The following is a 25,626-nucleotide window of genomic DNA, read 5'->3' on the forward strand; positions in this document are numbered from 1 at the left end:
ACCGGTAAGGTTGTTTGTATGTGAAAATAAATATTCTTCTATGGAAAAAAAATTTTGTACTGAAAAAAATTCGGAAATTCGAAAAAAGTTATTTTTTCTTTTTTACTTCTACCATCATGTAGAATCACCTCCCGAAGTTAGGGCACTTTACAAAATAGGGTTTTATCAAAAATAGGCTAATTATAGTAACACATAAACTATATTTATAGAAAAAATAGAACATCTGCAGATAAAAATCTTGTGGGAGAAAGTTCACATTCAGTACGCAATTTGATATTTTATAAAAAAACCTTGATTTATCTGTGTAAATTTATTTTTTTGAAAATTGGAATCAAACAGTTCCTACCTATTTTATTTGTTTATACTAAATGACTAAATTATTCAAGAGAACGCTACAAATCTATGAACACCATCGGCGCTTTGGTCTGTCCTCCCCTCTCCCCCCCCGTGTCGGAGCAGCGGAGGGCAGCAGCCGCCCACTACAGGGATTCCCGACCAGCACTCGCCGCGAGATAGTCCGCCCGTCCTAACTAGCGCCGCGCGAGGAAACTGCGCCGACACTGTAACAGGCAACATCGACCAAACTACCAACCAACCAACCTACACAACGCAATTACCCGACACACCACTCGTCAAACTAACCGCACTGACTGACGTTAATCGCAATAAATACTCTGTAATTATTTATAATTACACATACTCAATCAATACGATGCATTCCAATCAAACAAAACTTAAGCAAAAACAACAGTTATAAAGAATTATTAATCAGTGAATAAAATAATGTGATATATAAAATTTAAAAACATATATTTTTTTAATCTTGTGAATGAACAGAAGTTTTTCAATGGAAAGAGTCAGGTTTCGCTAGTGTTCGTGCGTTGATGTCTTTTGTTGTTGATTTTTTTTTCATAGTTTTTGAAAGTTTATTTGTGACTTGTGATCGCGTAGTTTGTTGTCAAGTGATAAATGGAGCATCAACAGAATGGTGTTGATGTGTGGGTAGGTAAGGAATATACTGTTATATTTTAAAGGATTTTATTTTTGTACGATACAGTACAGTACAGTATTTATTAATCGAGGTAAATTGCACGAATTGATGGTACGCGAAAGCTTAAAACATTTAGTACGATAAAAAGATTTACATACATATATATATTTTTTTAACAACTGATTTCCGTAAAGACCCGCTAGACATCAATACCGCATTTTCATACTAACAAATAAAATATTACGTAAAGGTGTTGTGATTGCAATAATTAAATTTGTATATATTTGATACAAAATCCCCAAAAACGCCCCGATGTCTACTAAATATTACACATTTAAAAAACCTTCATGGTTTTAAGTTCTTTAATTTGTCATATATGTGGTCAATATTTTGAATTTCTTACAACCTTACCTGCTAAATACTTATTCAACACTCAGTCAAATGAGAACATTATTAGGGAAGATATCCAAGAACTATGTAAGAAGGCTGTACATATTAGATTTACATTATAATATAATATTTATCGACAGCCTTATTTTACGAGACTTTTAATAGAAATTAATGTTAATGGCCTACCCTGAAGGTAGTTTAGAGCCCGCGGCGGATTTATAGGAGTTATTATTCACGCCAATAACCAATATCGATCCTTTTACCATCTTGCGTAATCAAGAACAATAACGGTGACGAGATCCGGGTTCAATAAAACACTTTATCTACCACCCATCGATTCAATATTCTAAGCATTATTGAAGATTTACAATAATGTAATCTTTCCACCTAAAAAGACTTTTTAATTTTAAACCTGCAGGAAAATACTATTTATAAATCAGAACTTCACACTATAAATATCTGAATATCCAGGTACTTTCCCACCTGATTTTCCTCACCTCTTTCCCCTCCGTACTACTGTCAGCTACACAACATATCCCGATTGGAGATGCCATATTTTCAGTGGCTTCAGGCGGTTGGTATTTCTGTGCGGTATTCACATAAAAAGTTCAAGTGAATAATAAATTTACCGATATAAAATGAGTGTCAATACATTCAAGTGAATACATTCATAATTTACCTACCACTTCTTTTAATATTTCAACTTACTTAATTTAAGGTTGTATCTGTATTGTATATTGAAAACAAATTTAAAAGTCTTCCTCTATTTTGTCTATTTGTTTTTTGTAAATAAACTCTAATGTGCAAATTCAATTCTAGTGCCTTTATGTTTTCCGAAAAATCATTTTACAGCTCTTTTTATTATTAATAAATCGTGGGGTTGCCAAAAATTGGTAACGTACAATAAGTTTGATCTTCATTACGAAATCAGAATTTTGGGGAGTGATATTTTGATATTTTTGTAAGTGCTTTTACAATATTTTTCTTGTCTATTAATTGTAAAAAAATTAAACTAAAAAGTTTTATAAAAAAGCAGTAGCTAAAAACTTACTTAACGGCATAAGAATGGACCCAAATTTATTGCAGATATAGATTATAATATATAAACATTAAAATCATCGTTTCTCAAAAAACCAAAAATAAAGTTGAAAGTAACTCCACGAAGTATTCTTTTTTTAATAATTGCAAAACGTGTAACTTATATCTTAGGGTATGTATGTTTTTGGCACACAAAATCTAATAACTTCTTGGTAACTTACATTACAGATATCTTACAATAAATAAGTATTGTTTCATAGTGCTTTCACACAAACGAAGTATTGAATTCCGTAAGTCTAAACTTAAACTTGATGCTTTTAGCTTAAAAAACTTGCAATAATATTAATAACTAAATATTCAACCACACCATATCATTGGAAGAACACGTTTAGTGTGAATATAACCTGGTTCGTGCAGAGTTATATAATTGTCTTTCAAATTTATAACCAAATTTTAATCAAAAATGTAATCATTTTCATTATTTTCATTAGTGATTTTTCCTTATCCTCCTAAATGACTATTTATTTATTTATTTGGCAATAAAAACTTTAACACAAACGTTGATATTATTCTTAAGGTGAGTCATGACTATGATTATGAATAATCTCAAAGTAATATTATTCACAGATCTACATAATAATTTATCTGAAATAGACCCATAAAGCGGAAGTTGGGTAAAGGCAGAGGCGTACCGCTTTTACCAGCGCCCGGGGGCAGTTGCAATATAATACGTGTTGCTGTTTTTGTTTGTTGCTCCGAACTTGTTCTCTAACAATTTACAAATTAAATAAATGTGAAAAGTACTCCTGGGTGTAAAGATTGTTATTATAATGTAAATAGCCCCATAAATAAAATATCTTGGTTAGTCAATCATAAAGCCGTCGGAAGCATTAATTTATCGCTCTGTTTATTATAGGCATTTAAAATTTTGATTAGATTTCTTCTTTCATTCTTATTTTCAAGAAGATTGGGTGTAACTGAATTATTAAATTATAATAACTACATCACGTATGTAGTATCTATGTGTAATTACGTGAAATTTCACCCAAAGTGTGCTTTACTCAAATCTATAGGTACATATTGACATTTATATAAGCTATAAAATGAATGTAGGAAAATTTATAAATTTTATTCTGGTAGAAAATATATGTACCTACGTATTAGTAGGTAAGTAATGAATATATTGATGTTGTTTTAGATATATAAATCAAAAATCATGCAACATTTTAAGAAAGTGTAACAAACAAAAGTTATTAACCGTTATAAACCGAAGAGGAGGAAGTTCTCATGTATGCTTTATATTAAGAACAATACAACATTTTTATTATACTAGTTGTAAAAAATGATTCTTCCAATTATTTGGATAATTTCCATAGCACCATTTTTGTGATCTCCTATAGGGCGCTGTACACTTTGTGTTAAAATTTTCTGTCTTATTGCTAATTATAGCCATTAATATGCCTAATAGATTGCATCCACTAGTTAATCGATCAATTATACAAAACTATATGTAGAATTCATTTGACCAACGTGATGCTGCATTAAAACGTGGTACCTATTTATATTTTGTACATGCAGATAATATACAGGACAATACTTACTTGGTATGTTACTTGATTTTAAGATTTTTTATTTGAGAAATTTAAATACAGTTTTACATACATATAATATATACGTAGATGCCGTCTTTTAATTCTGGATTTTAATTTAGTAATTAAGGTTCTTTAATGTATATTTGTAGAGAAGGAAAAACAAATTTTATACGGAGAAAACGTAGTTATATAAAATACTATTAATTTATTAAAAATATTGTCAAATTATTCGGTTATCCAGTTAAAAATGGGACTGCAGGCCTTTAACGAATGAATTGATATAGTTCCTAATAAAGTATCAGTTAAAAGCAAATGTTTTATGATGGCGGCGGAACACGTGTTCCTACAAATATTGATATTGGTACTAACATACTGATATTGTCGCATTCCGTCATGTTATTTATTATGAAAAGAACACGTTTTTTCGATATATTCTGAATGACTAATATTTTTTAAAAGTATAATTTGTATGATGGGCGGTACAATTCAAGGATATGATTGAAATGTATCTTCCTAAATGTGATTCGTCCCTCGATAATAAACATATTGAGGTGTAAGGCTTCAAATAGTGTTAATCCAATAAGATAAAAGTATGATTAGGATATAGAATAGACAATACAAGAATGGTACTGGCTTGAAAGTCTGAAAAGGTAAGTTTTTAGTTTAGATGGATATTCTGTTATGCATCTTACTTGCGGGGGAGTTTATTCGAAGCCTTAGGCCCGGATAGCAAGAAATAGAACTTCACAAAATAACAAATCTACGTAAAATAAAATAGAACTAAAAACAATAGAATACAATTATATTTACAAACCATACTTCGTTTAACCTCCTTTCTTTAATTAATATCAATAACACTTATCTTCTACGTCTCTGGCGGTACGAATATTGAAACCCCATTAATTTAAATTCACGCCCAGAGGCTGTGTATTTTCGGTCTATTCGATCTTTATTTTGATTTTAGGTTCGAATAGCCACACCGTTTACCATGTCCATAAGACATATGGTATGTGTACGAAATAATGCACTTTAATAAATGATAATACGATAAATCAAAACAATCTCTGTTATCTTCTAAATCGAGCATATCGTGCAAACAGATAACTTATACGTAGTAACTACGGTAGGTGTATTAAAACTCTGAATTATAATTTATTAAGCAAACCAAATCAAAACAGGTTTAGTAACAACGTGTTGAAAAAAATAAGCCATGTTTTATTTTGACCGGTCTGTCTTGTAAATGTAAATAGATACCTTATATGGATATTCATACCTGATAAACATAATTGATGGCTGCATCAAAAACTGACTCGATCCCAATTTGTTATTTTATACCTTTAGACGTCATAGGTGACCTGGCTTGTTTATGGGTTTTATCTTTAAGCCAATGGGTGAGAGATTATTGAATGTTCATTTTAACAAAAAATAACAAATTTATGTGACTGAAAAATTAATAGAAATCACTAAATCAAATTGCTTTTCTATATTTATTAAAAAAAATATTATGTACCTTTTTTATTTCTTTTCCGATTTTATGTCCGGGTAAAATCTTCCTCATAGGAAAAACAAAACCCTTCCACACACTTTTCCACAAATGATCATCTAGTCAATCAACATTATGCAAGTGCATTATATAAGCAAAATAAATACAAAAACAACACGTCAAATCACCAGAGATCAAATGGGAAAATAATTCACCGACTCCAGATATTTTCATATAAGAGGGTTCGGCTCGGTAGAACTCCTAACAGGGCCTATAAATTCTACTGATCCCTCAACATAAATATTTAAAAAATCAAGTTTTTCGGAATAACTTTATTGAGTAAAACCTCAAATTGTAATATTTAAATATTGAAGACAATATTAGTGATTTTTAAACGAAAATCTGAAACAGAAAAATCAGAAAAGGAAACGGTCACATCTGGGACTCGAACCCAGGACCCTTGTCTTTCCGGGACAATGCTCTACCAACTGCGCTAATGGGACCCTATCCTACTCGGTCACTTTTAACTGTATCATACTTCGAATAAGAACTACCAACATTGTCTTCATTTTTTCACCGCACATTTTTATTGGCAACTATCTTTATGTATGATCGCAAGATTCAACCCGAACTAAATGCAATCCAGACAGCGTCTTTTAGATAAACCTATCTTATTTTTTATTTTTAATGTGCGACATCTGTTGACTTTTCTGCAAGTCTAGAATGAATATTAAGTTTTTCGGAATAACTTTATTGAGTAAAACCTCAAATTGTAATATTTAAATATTGAAGACAATATTAGTGATTTTTAAACGAAAATCTGAAACAGAAAAATCAGAAAAGGAAACGGTCACATCTGGGACTCGAACCCAGGACCCTTGTCTTTCCGGGACAATGCTCTACCAACTGCGCTAATGGGACCCTATCCTACTCGGTCACTTTTAACTGTATCATACTTCGAATAAGAACTACCAACATTGTCTTCATTTTTTCACCGCACATTTTTATTGGCAACTATCTTTATGTATGATCGCAAGATTCAACCCGAACTAAATGCAATCCAGACAGCGTCTTTTAGATAAACCTATCTTATTTTTTATTTTTAATGTGCGACATCTGTTGACTTTTCTGCAAGTCTAGAATGAATATTAAGTTTTTCGGAATAACTTTATTGAGTAAAACCTCAAATTGTAATATTTAAATATTGAAGACAATATTAGTGATTTTTAAACGAAAATCTGAAACAGAAAAATCAGAAAAGGAAACGGTCACATCTGGGACTCGAACCCAGGACCCTTGTCTTTCCGGGACAATGCTCTACCAACTGCGCTAATGGGACCCTATCCTACTCGGTCACTTTTAACTGTATCATACTTCGAATAAGAACTACCAACATTGTCTTCATTTTTTCACCGCACATTTTTATTGGCAACTATCTTTATGTATGATCGCAAGATTCAACCCGAACTAAATGCAATCCAGACAGCGTCTTTTAGATAAACCTATCTTATTTTTTATTTTTAATGTGCGACATCTGTTGACTTTTCTGCAAGTCTAGAATGAATATTAAGTTTTTCGGAATAACTTTATTGAGTAAAACCTCAAATTGTAATATTTAAATATTGAAGACAATATTAGTGATTTTTAAACGAAAATCTGAAACAGAAAAATCAGAAAAGGAAACGGTCACATCTGGGACTCGAACCCAGGACCTGGGTTCGAGTCCCAGATGTGACCGTTTCCTTTTCTGATTTTTCTGTTTCAGATTTTCGTTTAAAAATCACTAATATTGTCTTCAATATTTAAAAAATCTTTCGTTATCCTACATGTATTTAAAATGACTGATTTTTGCATTTTTATGTATAAATTTTTTGACAGATCTAATGCGCCTACATTTGATTACCGACATTTGCATCTTTATTTATAAATTTATTATATTATATAATTATGTAAGATATTTAATTACTCCCCAATACATCTAACGGATCAAACATATCAAAATGAAGGTAACCTCAACCTTTAATACTTAAAACACCATTTTAGGTTGGCTCTACATACCTATATAAAATCAGAAATTATTTTTTTTTATTTTTTTATTCATTAAATAAAGCAACTACATATAAAAAAATATTAACATTGGGTTTTTACACTTAAGAGATTTGAAAACTACTCTTTCATAGAAGCTTGTGTTTGGAAGAGGAGTGCACGGTAATTATTGTAGTTATTTATTAGTAATTAATAATATGATAGGTATAACGTGTTGTAGTATGTACATTCCAGTGAGGAAGCAAAAAATAGTTACATTATATGTTTGGTAGATGTGATATACATAAGTGTAAGTAGTTAAAGTAGATAAGTAATATACTTTATACAGAAAATGGGTAATATGGGTTATTTATGGGTAGTACAAATATTATATTATACCACGTTAAAAACTCATTAATTAAGGTGGAATTTAACCATAAATAGTCAACTATATAAAGTGCAATTTAAGTAACAAATAGTTAATCCATGCTAGCAATAAAATGAAAACCAAATAAACCAACTTTTGAATATCACAATGAATCAAGATCTATTTATTACCACTGAATAAAATGTTATAAACATCCTAAAAGTTCGGTAAAAAATAGACAAATGAGATAAAATTTCACGTTGTTCCATAATCAATTAACGCTTAAACAGTTTAAAAATCATAAAACTACTACACTTCATTCATAATTTATGTTTAATACTTTAATTCCTGATTCACTTCATAGACTGCCGTCAAGTGTTAAAGATAGGCTATTTTATAGAATTTAAACAATTTATAAAATTTCAAAGTTTATTTTCGGGTTTTGTGAATGTCGTGTTCAATTTCTGTTATTATATCATTATAGGCCAGTTACTTGACATATCTGAAATAATAACAGAACTTTCACAGAATGCAAAATTAACTTTTAAATTTGAAGAATTGTTAAAATTCTCTGAAACTACCCGTCCTAAGGATGGGTTGTTTCACAGAATTTGAACAGTTCATCGAATTTCAACGTTCATTTTCGGGGTCTGTGAAAGGTCTATTAAGGTTCTGTTATTATATCGCTATAGGCTAGTTGCTTGACAGAACTGAAATAATAACAGAACTTGAAAATTAACTTAACTTATTAACTGAAGAATTGTTCAAATTCTCCGAAATAACCAGTCTTTAGTGTCATTAATATCCTTGACCCTGTTTAATCTATTTGACTCCATCACCTTTTCCACCGTTATAACCATAACGCAAACTATTGATATAACGCGACACTAGGAGTTTTCACCGAACTGACAGTAAATAAGAAGATATTTCCAACATATTCCAAAAAAATCCATCCTGCATCAAAGTTAAAATAATTAGTTCAAAATGCATGTAACTTTAATGTAGGATTAAATTTGAAAATTAATGATGAAACAATAGAAAAGTAAACGAATTCAAATACCTGAATTCAGAACTAACTTTCACAGCAAATTTTGTGAAAGTTAGTTCTGAATCCAATAGTAGACCAAGTATACCTAGGTCTACTATTGAATTCAGAACTAACTTTCGCAGCAAATTTTGAGTATGTACTAAATACGGTATCAAGAAAAGTTAATTTTCTTAGAAGATTAAAAAAAAAGCTAAATAACAGCACTAAAGAGCTAATTTTTAGAATTACTTTTGATCCACGTTTAGATTACTGCTCCGCGATATTATATTCGACCAATGAAGGAAACCTAAACAAACTAGAAATTATTCAAAAAGAGCTATGTGATGTACACTAAAGAAAGTCAAATATGCAAAAAATAATCAAATGAGAGAAGACGATTCCAATAAAAGAGAGACTGCTACATGATGTGTTAACTTTAAAAAAATGGTGTTTCAGAATTAAATATTATTTGGTCAAAATATACGTAATTATAAAACTATAAATGTAAATAGAAGTAGATGAAAAGTAGAGAAAAGTCGAGTCACAGAATTGCTTTATGTATAAAGTACTAAAGGTGTATGATGAAATACCTGAAAGTCTGAATGATGAATCCTACTCCTATTTTACATTATTATTTTTCAATATGTATTATATTTGTAAAAGCTCTATGGGCGTTCAATCATTAAAAATACTAATTCAAAATTTTGGACTGTCTGTGATGTTAACTCTGGATCAATGAACTTGGATTTGTTTTGAATGAAATAGCTACTTTTAAAATTGTAACAGACAATTCAGACAAGCCATAAAGTATCCATCAATCAATTAAATATTTTAATTGTCATTTTCAAAATTGGTACTGATGAGTCAAGAATTCAGATAAGCGTCAAAGTACTAAAATATAACGTAATATTTTTTTACAAGAAAAGATTTTATTTTTGTATTTCTTTTGTTTAAATATCTTAGGACGGGTTGTTTCGGAGAATTTGAATATTTTTTCAATTTCTATGACAGATTTTTTCTAGTTCTGTTATTATTTCAGCTCTGTCAAGTAAATGGCCAATAATGATATAATAACAGAACTTGAACAGAATATTCACAGAACCCAAAAACGGACGCTGAAATTTATATGAACTGTTCAAATTCTCCGAAACAACTTCGATACAACAAAATTTTTCAAGGTTTGCGCTTTTTATGTACTGGTAAATAAAATAAAGGTACCTACCTACCAGAATCTTTTAAAATCTAAAATTATATTATTAAAGCATTCTCAGAAACCTTTTAATAATAAAAATGGAAGGCAAGAAGTGCATTTGTTGGTGTGTAGTGTAGTGTAGTGTCAATACCATAAATTGCGGTCGTGAGCTTTATGTAAAGGGGGCGGGACAGAATCGAATCATGAAATTGGAGAGTTGTTTATTATACGGAGGCGGAAGATCGCTATCAACAGTCCATTGTTTCCACATCTGAATACCCTGTTCATTGTTTCATCAGGGCAGGGGCGTGTCAACCAATTGGGAGGTGTGTTCATCAACGGGCGGCCGCTGCCAAACCACATCAGGCTGAAGATAGTCGAGATGGCCGCGGCGGGAGTGCGTCCCTGCGTCATCAGCAGGCAGCTGCGCGTCTCCCACGGCTGCGTCTCCAAGATCCTCAACCGATACCAGGTCAGTACTAGACCCATAGATAATAGAAACAAGGGAGACGAGGCGTGTTCATCAACGGGCGGCCGCTGCCAAACCACATCAGGCTGAAGATAGTGGAGATGGCCGCGGCGGGAGTGCGTCCCTGCGTCATCAGCAGGCAGCTGCGCGTCTCCCACGGCTGCGTCTCCAAGATCCTCAACCGCTACCAGGTCAGTACTAGACCCATAGATAATAGAAACAAGGGAGACGAGGCGTGTTCATCAACGGGCGGCCGCTGTCAAACCACATCAGGCTGAAGATAGTGGAGATGGCCGCTGCGGGAGTGCGTCCCTGCGTCATCAGCAGGCAGCTGCGCGTCTCCCACGGCTGCGTCTCCAAGATCCTCAACCGCTACCAGGTCAGTACTAGACCCATAGATAATAGAAACAAGGGAGACGAGGCGTGTTCATTAACGGGCGGCCGCGGTTCAACCACATCAAGCTGTAGATAGTGGAGATGGGAGTGCGTCCCTGCGTCATCAGCCGGCAGCTGCGCGTCTCCCACGGCTGCTCTCCAAGATCCTTAACAGTTACCAAGTCAGTAAATAATAGAAACAATGGAGATGGGCCATGTAGCATTATGAGTGCATGACCGCCCAAAAGTGTCGCCAACAACGTTCACCCAAACTACTGTAAATCACAGCTACTTTCATTCTACTTGCACCCCAAACGCATAATTTTCATGACTCAGCCTCTTTTATAATCCGCGCAATTTTACCGTAGCTAAGCGATAGTCTGCACGCTTTTATGCCATGTCTCCTTTGTTTCTACCTTCTATGACCAGAACTCCCTCATAATGCTAATTCTCTAGCAAAATTTCATCAGAAAGTTAGTGGAAATAATTAAACAACGCCTTGCGAACCACAACCAAATGAAGATAGCAGTAATCAGGTAAAATATGTAAATGTTTATTTAATATATTTATTTCTATTATTTTTATATACATAAAAACTAAAGGTTTTTCTCTTGTTGCAAATTTTTTAAACTGCAACGAAACAGTCTTTATTGTCAATTTTCACTCAGCGGTTCCATTTCCACTTGGACGAGAAAATAAAATTTTAAAGGTTACTAGAAATTCTAGGGAATTCAAATATTTTTATCGGTGCATTTAGGTACCATTAATAATTTGGTATTAAACCAATTCGTCATTGGCACTTAGCTTTAAGTCGTGGCCATGTAATAAATATTCTCATCAAAGATTCCATGCTGTTGTGGATGCATGTTAAAAAAAACGTTATTTCAGCTGTTAGATTTGCACATAATATCAACTCATCATCGTGATAAGTAAATTGTATTTGTTTATCTGGAAGATATTCGTGTTATTCCTTACCACTCGAATGGCACACAATGCGAACCAATCCCATGGGAGAATGAATGTAGGTACTCCTATCAATGATAGACAAATCATACCAAAATAATCCAGACCTTTAAAGAATTTAGAAAATTTCATTAGCACTGATGTTAATAAATAGTATAATAGAAAAAAGCCCTTTTGTCTCGAAGGTCCAATATCCGAGACATTTAAAAAAAATAATGATAGAATTCCTTGCAACAGCTGTACTAATTTTTTATAACGTTCGTCAAATTTTGCAATCAACATCACAGCACCACGTCGCTTCCGGAATTGAACCTCCAAACTCTAAGTGATTGATGAAAACATAAAAATAACTAAAAGGTGAAAAAAAATCATAAATAAATGTTTAATGCGGCACGGATTTTCATTAAACCCCTACAGTTTCAAAACGAAACCATTTAAAAATATGAAAATAAAATAATAACAACAGAAAAATAAATGCATTTTGTTATAATTGGTAATTTTTTTTTCAACAAATATTTTCACAATCGATCAGCTAGAAGACAATAAGAGTAGTGTTTATTAAATCAGGAAATTTCTCACCTTCTTAATTTATTTTTGTAAATAAATAACGTTCTTCTTAAAACAATTTGTTTTTTGAGCAAATCAACAGCTAAAAAGCAGAGTAATCTTTCCTACTGTAGTTTGGTAAAATCCTTCAAGCCACAAATTGAAAACTTTACAGGAAACGATAAAAACCAATATTATTAACTATTGAAAACCAACATTCCCAAAAAGTGTGGCTTGAAGGGTTTTACTAAAGTGGATATGTGGGTATACAGCGAAACCAAAGAAGGTGATATTCTGATTTGCATTTGGAAAAAAGTATGAAAAGAAATAAAATGTATTTCGCAAAAATACAATTTTTATCATATAGCGTACTAATATTACAATGACTTCGCGAATCATAGCGGTTTGAGCCTGTAACAGACCACGCTATAAGCGCGCTATATTCTCGTGGCTTGGCCTATTTTAACGCATCGCTCGCCGTACATTCCCATTGAGATTGTATAGCGAGCGATATGCTGAGATAAGTTAAACCATAATGTGCATAGCGTAATCTGTCACATTGATATCCGCCTTAATATTAGGAGCGGAGATTCCTGACTTACTTATTACCTAAATCCAAATCAGTAAGTAAATAAAGCGGTACGAACCGGTGGTCTTTAAATAACTTACCAAATGTCTTCCATACTTTCAACATCATTACATAATTACGCAATATTTGTGTCTACCGTATCATTGGTAGGTATCTATACCTCGTACAAAACTTCACCAAATCACAAAAATTACATTCACCCATAAATATATATTTTCGCCGAAAGCATGCCTGAAATTTAGCTACCAATAGTAGAATGATGAGATAATAATTAGTTTCGATGACATTTAGGCCCATCAAATTGTTTGCATGATATCTTTAATCTCCAGTAAAGTAAATTACTGTTTTTTTTCTAATAACCCATTAAAACCGAAATCGTTTCTTTTTGTCGAACAGGAAACCGGTTCCATTCGACCCGGGGTCATCGGAGGGTCCAAACCGCGCGTCGCCACCCCCGAGGTGGAGACCAGAATTGAGGACCTGAAGAGGCAGAATCCGGGCATCTTTTCCTGGGAAATAAGGGATAAACTTATCAAGGTAATGTTCATTTTTCATATTCGCGAATTATTTTTTTTATTTGCGGTTTCGATTATGGGCGTTCATTTTTCAATTTCGATTATTCGAAGTAAAGAATTAAAAATCACATGGGTTGTAAAGACAAAGTAGAAAACTTTTGAACTAAAATTAACTCAACATACAAATCCGTGATTTTTTTTATATTTTTTGTTACATTTTTGTAGAATTTTGTTTCTTCAGAAAAAACAATTGTTTTCAGAATTTATAATGCGTTATACTTAATACTCTAAATAAAAGCAAGGTTATATTGATCAAAAATACTAGTTTCGGTTGTTTGACTGTCCTGCCTAACGATGGTTCAAAAGTATCTGGAACTAGGATTTGAGTCATTTTAAAATTTGGAATTGAAATTTGTGTCAAAAATTCGAATAAGCCATTAAGTAGATATTTACCTACAACCTAATATTTTTACTTTAATTGTCTTTGAAAAATTGAAATTACAACATCCCATAACATATCAAGGATCTGCACTAGTAATAATAATAAATTGTTTTTCCTTGCAAGAATTTCACGTACATTTCCCAAAAATAATAACTGAAGTTTTGCAAAATGGCGTAATCTGATTTTTTTAAATCTTAATGCCAGTTTATCAAATATTAATATAAACATTATGCTTTCCCAAAACAATTTTTTTTAAATGCTTCGTTTTTAATAGTAAACGGAGAAAAATGAGTATTGCTAATTTATTAAAAGAATCATTAAATTATTGGTAATCTGATTTAAAAGGGATTGCAGGCCGTTCTCTGATAAACTTTTAGAAAATTCCTAATATATCTGAACACGTGTTCATGTCCATGCTTTGCCTTGAAAATAAATAATGATGAAATGCGAAAATATTACGATTTGTATGAACACGTTTTCCAACATACCTATGTATTTTTAAAAGTTTATCAGGAAACCTATTAATTCATTCGTGAAGGGCGTGCCATCCTATTCATTGATAATCGATGATGAGATTTTTAATAGATTAGCAATACTTGTTATCAGGAAGTTTTCTCCGTGCATGTTTACCAAAAATACAACATTTTCGTTGCGATTTTCTGTGTTTATCAGAGAACTAGCAATTTAGGTTTTGTGATGTTGTTATAAGTCTAGTGAATCCTATATTAATTGCCATTTATTGGCTTATGGAACATCACTAATAAGTGAATCATAATATATATTACACAAGGTGTACGTTTAGCAGTAGGCACTCGTATAAAACCATTACGGAATAATAGAGTATACTGAACGTAAAATATATTTAATGTCAGTATTACACATTTTCCTGCAAATGATATTAACGTAAGAAAGGAATGATATAATCGGCAATTAAAGACTAAAGCCCTGCATTTTACGATCTGTAAAATATTTGTGGGATGAGATGGCTAATGAATACGTATTCTTATACGCATTATAGGTACATTACGCCATGGCATTCAGTCTGCCAGCCTGTGATACCTGCCTACTTAAAACATTAAAGGAAATTAAATACTTAAATTCACATAATAAAATACAAATGTGAAATATATCGAATAAAATAGTTTTAGCGCTAGTGATATCACTAATGACTTCAATCAAAAATACATCCAACAAGCAAAAACTAAGACAAAATTTGGACAGAGAAAATTAATTTACTACGGCATAAAACTTTACAAAAAATTACCACTCTCCTACAAAAAACGAAGAAATGTCAATATATTCAAAGCATTCATAAAAAATGGATCTGCGACACAGGGAGACATGAAATTGATAGAATATTGCAACCAAACACAGACTGATGATTTCCAAGTGATAATATATTTTCTATAACTCACGGTAATATTACAAGTATAAGTATAATTAAAACAATATGTATTAGCTTTGGATTTACATTGTAAACGTTAAGATTTAAGAAATATAAAAAATGTTCTACACATTCTAAGTAGTGAAATAGATTCTATTATATTGTAAATTAAATAAAAAACGGAATATGGAAAATTTATTCCCCATCACGGGAAGTCCCGGTGAGGAAAACATAATGAAATAAAATTAAGTCAATACAAATCATAGTATATATATTAAATAAATAAGTAGAAATATATATTTCGATAAGAACGATGTAAAAGTGATATTTCGTTTCGAGACTATTATTTTCCATCTAAGGCTCGGGGGTATACAATTATTATCAGTGGCGTAGCTGCAGCATTTCCATTGGGGATGGGGGAAGGGGTTGGAAAATTTATTAAAAAGTTGTTGGGACCTCTACTTACCACAGCTCACATGTACATCACATTGATAAAGAGATGGTGCAAATAATAATGTTTTTATCTTTTCCTGATAAATATAATGACGAAATGCCACAATATTAGATTTTTTACGAACACGGGTTCCGTTGTCCTCATGACACATTCACGTTTTACTGATACATTTTCAATTCATTCGCTACAGGCCTGCAGTCCCGTTTTCAAGAGGAATATGAATAATTTAACCAGAATTTTCTCCGTGATTTTTCTCAGCCTGTGGGGAGGGGTTTTATCTCCCAAAATCCCCTCCCCCCTGCCAGTCCTAATAGGTATTCCGCTGGGAAAAAATATATATTTCTAACAGATTACATTCCTGGAAAATGGAATAACATTATTTGGACCTTAGCAACATTCAGCAACGTGACGTAAATAATATGTTGCAGTGAGAAGAGGTACCAAAAACTTTATGAAAAGTGTCCCAATCCCCTCCTCCCCTTGGCCCTCCGAAATCTTGGAATCCCCCTCCCCCACATATGAATGCTTTAGCTACGCCACTGATTTAGATAAGATATGTATGTTTTCTTCACTTAAACTAATGTTCTGTTTATTTACGGAACCGCTAATCCCCAATAATTACTGTGGGATAATTACCTAACGGCTAGTTGTTTCACAGAATATGAATAGCTGGCCCTACATGCATGTCAGCAGTAGATGTGATTTGCAGGAGTAATGAACAAGTATTTGTTATTGTTTCAGGAGGGGATCGCAGACCCGCCCAGCGTGTCCTCCATCTCGCGGCTGCTACGGGGAGGGGGGCGCTCTGACTCGGAAGGGAAGAAAGACTACACTATCGACGGCATCCTCGGGGGTAAATACAACCTGAACTAATACATTCATTTAACCCCTCAGACTAATTTGTTCGCTTTTGGGAACAACTCATGCGGTCTCGCGGAAATCATTGTCTCTTCTTTATAGTCATGGTAAAAAATATGATCTAAACTGTGATAAAGGGAAAACACCACTCTTTATATTCAAATCCATAAGTTAAGCACAGAATAATTAAATTGTACACCTCTACGAAACCAAAGGTTCCGACCACAATTTGAGAAAAAAATATGAAGCTTTGTGAATTTTTTATTATTATTTTCTTTATAGGAAATGACAAAAAAGTGAGGTTACAATAACGTTTTCAGTTATTTTAGTTAGAAAAAAATGTGAGGTGAACCGTTTGTAAAACGTTTTTTTATGTTGCATTAAAAAAGGTGTATTCCAAAAATAACATCTTTATTTCTAATCATGAAATTTGAAGACGTATTTCATGACCTTTCAAAAAAGTTTTTAGTTTTCGTATATTCCATTATTTGGATTTTAGCGCCAAGCTAAAATACTACGACCTTCTTACAAAATATGCCGGGTAATTTTAATTTAAATTATAATTAATTTAATTTTTTTTTTATTTAATTTAACATAGTTGATAAATAATAGTTTAATAGGAATAAATCAATTTAATAAAAATTAATTTATTTAATTTAATTATCTGGACCACGCCTACAACCACACGTCCATTGGTTCCTAAATATCTTACATCCTTAGACCCCGCATTCCCAATTTTCACAATCTATAACATGTTTCTCTTTAACTCTTTCCAAAAAAGTTCAAAGTTCCAAAAAATATAAATACATATATTATTTTGAAGATAATATCTCTACATTTGTTATACCGAAACGGTAATTATATGTAATTCCCTCAATAGAAAAAAATCGAAAAGTAAACTCTGAAAATTATTAAAAACACGTTTTGTTCTGTTATTTAATATGTTATGGGTATGAAAAAATTCAGTGTATCTTTAAATTCAACTAAAGCATTTATCCACATATTATTGTTCTATTGCAAACGAGTCGCATTTTATTAAATATTTTCACACTTTTCGCGTTTTTTTTAATATTGGCGCGCTCCCTCTAACGTTCGTATTTACATCATTTTCAAACCATCTTTGAACGTTTACTACGGGGCCTTAAAGACACAGATCCTGTTTTCGATTCCCAGTTGAGACTGTAACCTTTTTTAAATTTTGTATATCTTGTTCTGTTTCATGTTTTGTTTAGATATATTAGTATTATCTTCTTCTTCAATGAAAACATTGTTAACTACCACAACTCATTCACGGTATATTTATTTGCTGAGATTTAAATCCGCAACCTCTGGATTGTTGTCAAAAGCCTCACCTCTCAACCACAGAGGCCGTCAATATATAAATGACATACAAAAACATATATATCTCTGGAAATAAGAATAAAAGTCAAAAACGTATAGTCTAGCGTTAGTCACGTTAGGTATAATTTACCACAAAAAAGTCGTTTTTGTCACAAAGAAAAATCGTGAATGCAAAAAACCGTCACAATGGAACCATCGTGATGACATTATTAAGATTAATTGTGGACAATAATATGTGTGAACTTCTTCAAATTAATTAATAATATAAATTCTTTAAGAAATTCGAGACATTTTGGCGTTACACAGAGAAAACTTACTGATAAAAAATAAAGCAAATTTATTATGAATTTCATCAAATTATTCTTAATCTGGTTAAAAACTGGATTGCAAGTCCTTAACAAATGAATTGATAGGTTTCCTGATAAATTTAAAAACATACCAATGTATTGTCAAGATTTCGGAACACATGTTCATAAAAACATTTGGCATTTCGTTATTTTATATTATTAAGACAAACGCAGGTGCATGAACACGTATTCCGATAATATTACGAATTTGCTAAAAATATATTAGGAAGAGCCTGCAGTCCCATTTTTAACCAGATTACCAATAATTTGAAAAGATTTTTAATAAATCAACAACACTAATTTTTCGCTGTGTAGTTTTGTAAAATTATACCGTAATGATATACCATACCGAATTTGTATCTTGATTGGTAGGTATCTATAACGACGAATTTGACGCCATGTAGAAAAGCTTTCTTTTTCTATGGAAATTTAATGGAAAATCAATAACCTTAAATAGTGTAGCTGGTAACAATAGGAATGTAACTTGTGGGGTTAGAATGGATGGTCTTTATCGTGTTCAACAAGTTCAAAGTAATTAAATCCTTATTCGTACATAACATTAATTATTATTTATACATTTAAAAGTACAAATTATCTTTCTTACTAGTAGTTACGTACTATTAGGTTTTTTAAGCTGTTGATATAAAAATAGCAGAAACTATTAACAACATATTTTAATTTATAGATTATAGCTACTAGTAGTACATTTTACTTACAATATTTTTTTCCTACTTCTCTTGATTCTATATGTATATCTACAACAACATAATGTACACACCTCTTCCAAACACAAGCGAATGCTTCTCTGGAAGAGTAGTATTAAAGATTGTCATTGTAAATTGTAAACCTTATTACTTACATGTACTTTTTCCTTTAATAAATAAAAAAAATAATATCCAAGAATTTCAGTCCCAAAATGTGCAATATCCATTACACCAGAGCTCAGTGAGCGGCTTCACATTTCGACTTACGCCTTGTAGTAAATATTAAATAATATAATGTAGATAAAATAGATTAAGACGAGAAAATACCCTAAAATAAAGCCAGAATCTTAACGACATAAGTGAAGTAGCCGTGCACAAAAATATGCGACGCGCGACCTTTGTGTATTGGACAGACCTGCGGTTGAATTTGCCCTATCAAATCTCTAAAATAATGTGTGATTCTTAACGACATAAGTGATAAAGTCGTGTAAAAACAATATTCGGCGCACGGTCCGTTGTAATGGACGGGACCTAGGATCGATTTCGCCTTATCAGTCCTAGAAAATCGATCTTTCCGTGGGGTTTATTTTACCGTATTACTAAAATCTCAAATGTTTCTAGAGGGATCCCTCGAGATGTTACTAATTCATCGTCTATAAAAATAAAATCTGGTACTTACCGCTAATTAAAAAGTTAAAAAACCTTTTATATAATTTTACATCAAATATTTTTTTTGTAAAATCCTGTTTTTATTAATCTTAAATATAAATAACTTGCAACCGTGGGGATTCCTCTAAAACATTTGAGATTTTAGTAACACGTTAATTAGAAAAAAATAAAATGTGAACCCCCGTTATTAGAGTCTAGTGGCCTTAAGTTTGTACCGATTTCGAAACAGGTTCGTAGGTGCTATGTATTTATTAAAGTAGACGCAGAAGTGAAGTCGCGGTTATAATCCTACTCTCAAAGGTTCATCTATATTACGTGATAATTAAATAACTTTTTTTACAATTTTATTAGTAACTGCAACGCCTTGCTTTGGCTCAGTCTGTCTGTGCAGATAGAGAAATAATATAGTGGTTAGTGGTTTTTACGTCCAACAGATGGCGCTGTTTTTATAAAAACGCATGTTTATCCAACAGATGGCACTTTTTTAAGAAAAACATATTTTGAACCTGTCACAGGTGACATTTAAATATTCTATGTATATAAAAACACACGCATATTCGAATGCAACGTTGTATCCAAATTACAAAAAAATCGGTTTTTCTAGATTTAAGATTATGCAGTTTTATTTATATAGATAGATGAGTAATAATAAGGGTGTTTAATTGATTAGTCAATACTTTATCTTATAAACATGTTAAAATGGAGCCAAAATATAATTTTAAATTAATTGGAGAAGTGATTAGCTATATGTGAGGTAGTAATAGTTTAATGTAAATCTACAGACTAAAAAACAATTAGACGTCTTTAAACATTTTTTATGAAATCCAGAACAATGAAAAAAAATTAGGAACAAAGCCTCTGAAATTTCTTTCACACGCTTGAAGGATTCTAAAATAATGACGCCAAACAAACTTTCTAGATTTTGTATAGAAATCTCCCAAAGTTGAAGCCAAGGCGAGAGCGGCCATGTGAAAATATCTCGCAATAAAATTGGCGGTACATTTGTACCGACACCGAACACAAACAATCGTCAATGGGCTATTTCCGCACACACCGGCTTTGTAGGGCGTCGGGGGTGAGTCCAGGGCATTGTGTGCTTCATTCGTCGTTCTTTGTTAGAGCGGCAACAATCACAATAAGTCGTATCGGCGTGTGGAAAAATATTATACTAACCCAACTCGAGTGTTGACTTGAAAACATGTAAAGTACAATTGGGCCGATCTTACGCACAATGGACTCCCGACAATTTGCCTCTTTTTTTTCAAAGCCGCGAAGCCGTGAGAATTATTGTTAGGATATTTTGGAACATCCTGATTAATTTGAATGTTTATTGCCTAGACAACCCGCGTGGCAAAGCGGTAAAGCTTCTTGGCTCTGGACTGGACCAACAGGCTAAAATATCGGAAAGTGAGGACGAATATAATAATTTACGCTAATGAATACAACGTTTTTGAAAAAACATTTTACAGCAAAAGTCGGTTGGTTCCTTTTTATTATTTTAGTAGACTTTTTTTATTTTACACAAAAAAAACTCTAAATTTTAAATGGTTAAAACCGTAGAACAAGAAATATTTAGAACATATAATATTACTATCTTATTTAAAATACCAGATTATCGGGTAAAAAATACGAAAACTCGCGTTTTTTACGGGTTGCGAATTTCTCGTTATTCGGGTCAAAATGGAAAATCGGCGTTTTTAGCTTGCGTTTCTTGTTATTAGTTGTTTTATAGGGTGTTTAATTAATTAGTAAACACTTTATCTTATAGAATGAAATTTAGGTGGGTACATTTACACTAGTGTACTTTCTTAAAAAATTGTTATGGTTCCAGTTATTTTTCCAATTCAATTATTATATTTGTCATATATGAGCTACTCTTGAGTTTATTCACTTTGTTGGTTATAAAGCAATCATAGAAAACCTAATCAATCTTTGTTAATTTAATTACACACCTTGAGTTTAATTCAGGTTAATCTCCTCGTAAATGTGGAGAAAAATATACTATACAATTACTATGTCATTTTACTACAACACTATAAGTACTTACCAATAGCTTCGTCCAGACTCTCCACAAAATGCACGGGAGCCATCACAACTAGCAAATAAATATATTTCTTTTATATAAGGTTAAATGTAACATAAATTGTAATCTTCGCGATTGTAGATGGCGCTAATTTAATTATTTTTGAAAAAAACACTTTTCGCTGATTAATGCTTTAAAATATTAAGATTAATTTATTCTAAGCGGGTTTTCGTTTGTTCATTGTTTCTTTATTTTATATTTTTTACATTAGAATCTTTAACCTCATTAGGAAAAGCCTGACCAACTCAAAGATAATATATTGAGAGAACAATATTTTTACACTGTGCCTACATTGTAGGTACCTACATTCAGAAGATGTATTATTTGTCTTTGTATAAAAACTCAATTCATTTATGAAACTAATACAAATACAATATTGTATCGGAAATTCAATCAAATATTGTATTTGTGTTCGTTTCTTGAAAGAATTGAATTTTAAAACAAAAAAAATAAATACTTACTCATAATATATAAACTAGCCGTATACTCATATATAATATGTATAAATAGTCATATTCCATAAACTCAGTGACTGAGTTGGCAAAGTTCGCGAGTTTAATTCTTCGGCTGGATAAGTCCTGCAATACGACACAAGAAGCATTTTCTGCTTACTGATGGTGATGGTAGTAAAAGATGAGAGTCTTTCTTTTCAAAAAATCAGCAGATAAACTAACCTTTTTTAATATTTTTTACATAAATTAAAAGGCAGAAAAACTGCAAAACTTGGGCTATGATTGCATAAGAAATGTAATATATCAAATTGCGTGTATTTAATAGCATCAAAAATAGTATTTAAATTTGGGAAACGTTAAAAACAGCGAACTTATGACATGATTTTTTTTTTGTCTAGACTTGAGGGGTTAACCCTTTTAGCATCGCACGTTTGTTTCCACATACAGTGCATATTTTATGCTTACACTAGATAATTATTTTAGGTGTATTTTTTTGCTTAGTAATTTAGATTTTTTTCTAATATGATTTTTATTATTTTTAGGTCTCAAAGGTGCTTAAATAAAAATCTTATTCAATGACAGTGTAGCATTCTTAAATATAAAGAAAAAATATTTTTTTTAAATAATGGTTCCCATTCCAAGCAAAACAGCCGTCACGTCGTTATATTAAAGTTATTTGTCTCTGGAATAAGAATTGCAACCTAGCAGAAATAGACGCCGTGAGGAATATCCTTCACAAGCGATACGCAAAATACGAGACTATTTGCTTCACAAGACCAATTTTTTTTTCTTATGTTCCTTAAGGCGATGCACTACGTCGTGTAATATTTTGAATCGAGCCGCTATCAATAACACACCTTACGTAGATGGCGATAAGGCTTAAATTCCCGCTTCACACCATCCACTTGTTTTGATTTATGCATGAAAAAAACATGGCCAAAAAGAGCCTTTTATTTTATTATGTGGATTTTCAGGCACAAATATTTAAAAAATTTTCGATTATTTTATAAATAACTTAATTTTCCACATTATAAAATAAAACCATAACCGAAAATTGGTTCGTAAGTAAGAGATTTTGAACATTAAAGCAGTTTTCATAGGCCGATACATTATTTTTTTCTGGGCTTATAAAAAGACTTATCTAAAAAAAAACTCGATTATTTCAAAGGCCAAGATGTATTCTACTCGCAGTATTTAATTAAAACATCTGAAACATTTCTAGGCGACCAAATTTTCAAACCAAAAACACATGATTTTAAATGACTACGTAGTGCATCGCCTTAAGAGGAACACTGGTATAGAAAGGGTTAAAAAATCACTTATTTTTACCTACAGTGTGTTAGGTTTAGGGTTTAGGTATGTGTTCAAGAATAGTATATTGTTTGTCTAGTGAAAGTATCATATATAAGGCAAAGAGATAAAATATGCGATCTGTGATGGATGGAACAACCAGAAACGTGGCACGTGAAGAGGTGGAATGCGATGGACTTCACGCCAGGCTTAATAATATGCAAGTCCCAGTTAGAGATGACGAATACAGCCGAGGGTATGAAACGGAATAATATTTAAATACTAATGGAACGTTTGGAAGGTGATCGAGTAGACACAAACCGCCGAAAAGAAATATGATTAAATGAATATGGTACTGCCGCTGAGAGCTACGTTGTAACCTCTCTTTCTGTTACACGTACAGTTAACAGTACGCGAGAAAGAGGGAAAAGCTATCAGCGGTATGTCTATGCCTTCGTTAGTACTTAAATATGCAGAGTTATGTAATTTTTCAATTTCAAAAATCCATTCGTTATTAGTTATGTTATTTGTTGCTATTAGTGTTCATTTTTTTAATTGGTTTATAACGCAGTGAAGCTTATCGACATACCATACACTATCAGTCAGCCACACTAACAACCAGATTCTTCTAAAAGTTTTACGGATTCTATCAGAACTTAATAAATCCGCAGGAAAGATCGGCTGCCTTCGCCAGTTCGAAAATTAGTACCTACGTAATACTTTTCCATAAATTAAACGCTAAACTTATACGTCTAAAGTTTATCAAACAATAGTAATTCACATTTTTAAGTGCTTCAGTAATTAAAAATGTTAAATTATCAAAAACTAGCTGACTTTTAACCAGCGTTGCTGGGGGTTATTCTTAGGAGATAGACATATACCATCGCAGACTTTTCTGTAGGCCTTTTTAAGATATACAATTCCTTGGTACATTATATTTATTTATCTCATGAGGTTTAGCCAGCGTTACCAATGTAGTGCCCGAAAATATATTTTTATGACTTGATTATAAAACATCAACTTTTCTATACTTTCTATTAGTATAATATGTATGTATCATATATTTAAACCTTCCGGAAGAAAGTTTCTAAATGATAGTGAAAACTCGTTGTGTTGTTAAGAAGAACTAAGCGCACAAACAGACAGACGCGGATAGCGACTTAATTTTATACTATTTAGAGAAGTTAGACATAAACGAAGAAAATTTTACATTTCCCGGCTAACTCGCAGAGCTGACTGAATGAAGGTATTCATGATTCACTGAGAGTGGCAAAGTCGTTTTTTAACTCGACCATTTGGCATTTCATTTGTCTGTAAATTTATTCTGATTATTTATTGTCGGATACTACCATAAATATACCACTCACGATTCTACTACCCTTTTATCCCGGCAAAGTTTGCATGATCGTGGTTCCTACCACAAAAGTTTGAAAATGAATAATGAAATTTTGAAAAAAGAATTGTGACATTTCTTTAGTCAAATTACATAATTCCTTATTCAAATTTATAAAAATGTTTCGACAAATAATTATATTTTATAATTAAGTAGGTTGGTATTTAAATACCTACTTACAAATCATATGATTTGAGAGGAAATTTTGAAAATTAGAAGCATACTTTTTAACAAACAGTTCACAGTAGGTACTTCTAAATAATAATTTTAGGTTAGGCTACATAGCAGAACAATTATTTATTTATTTTATTTTTTAAAACGCAAATCTTCGATTAAATCATAGAAACCGTAACACTCTACTAGAATTTGCTTGCGTAAACTTATCGACTCCGCTGTATGCAAAGTCTCTTTAAAAAACAATATTTGATTTAAACTTAAATATCTAATGGAGACAAATATTTAAAAAATAATAATTATTATTATTATTGGATTATTTGTATAGCGCCGTTTTCGTGAGAAAATCACCTGCTTGAGTCTGTGCAAAGGAGAGCGATCCGTCTGATTGACAATCCGTTGTTAACAGACCGATTGCCTTCTCTGATGCATAGACGCAATGTAGGCATGCTGTGTCTGTTCTACAGGTAGTT

The 25,626-nt window shown here is 32.0% G+C and overlaps 1 protein-coding gene across 1 annotated transcript in view; it reads left to right on the plus strand.

The window, feature by feature from the left end:
- Positions 1-935: 935 nt before the first annotated feature.
- LOC149426922 (segmentation protein paired-like) overlaps positions 936-25,626 on the plus strand; it is a 53,968-nt gene continuing 29,277 nt past the window's right edge. The window contains exons 1-4 of the mRNA XM_089631640.1: positions 936-1,006; positions 10,405-10,577; positions 13,444-13,584; positions 16,584-16,695. Coding sequence (XP_089487766.1) covers positions 970-1,006; positions 10,405-10,577; positions 13,444-13,584; positions 16,584-16,695 — 463 coding nt within the window. The 5' untranslated portion in view covers positions 936-969. The remainder of the gene's footprint in view (positions 1,007-10,404; positions 10,578-13,443; positions 13,585-16,583; positions 16,696-25,626) is intronic.

This window comes from Hesperophylax consimilis, chromosome 1 (assembly GCF_061612785.1).
Source record: "Hesperophylax consimilis isolate HC1 chromosome 1, BYU_Hcon_1.0, whole genome shotgun sequence".
Classification (NCBI taxonomy): Eukaryota; Metazoa; Arthropoda; class Insecta; order Trichoptera; family Limnephilidae; genus Hesperophylax; species Hesperophylax consimilis.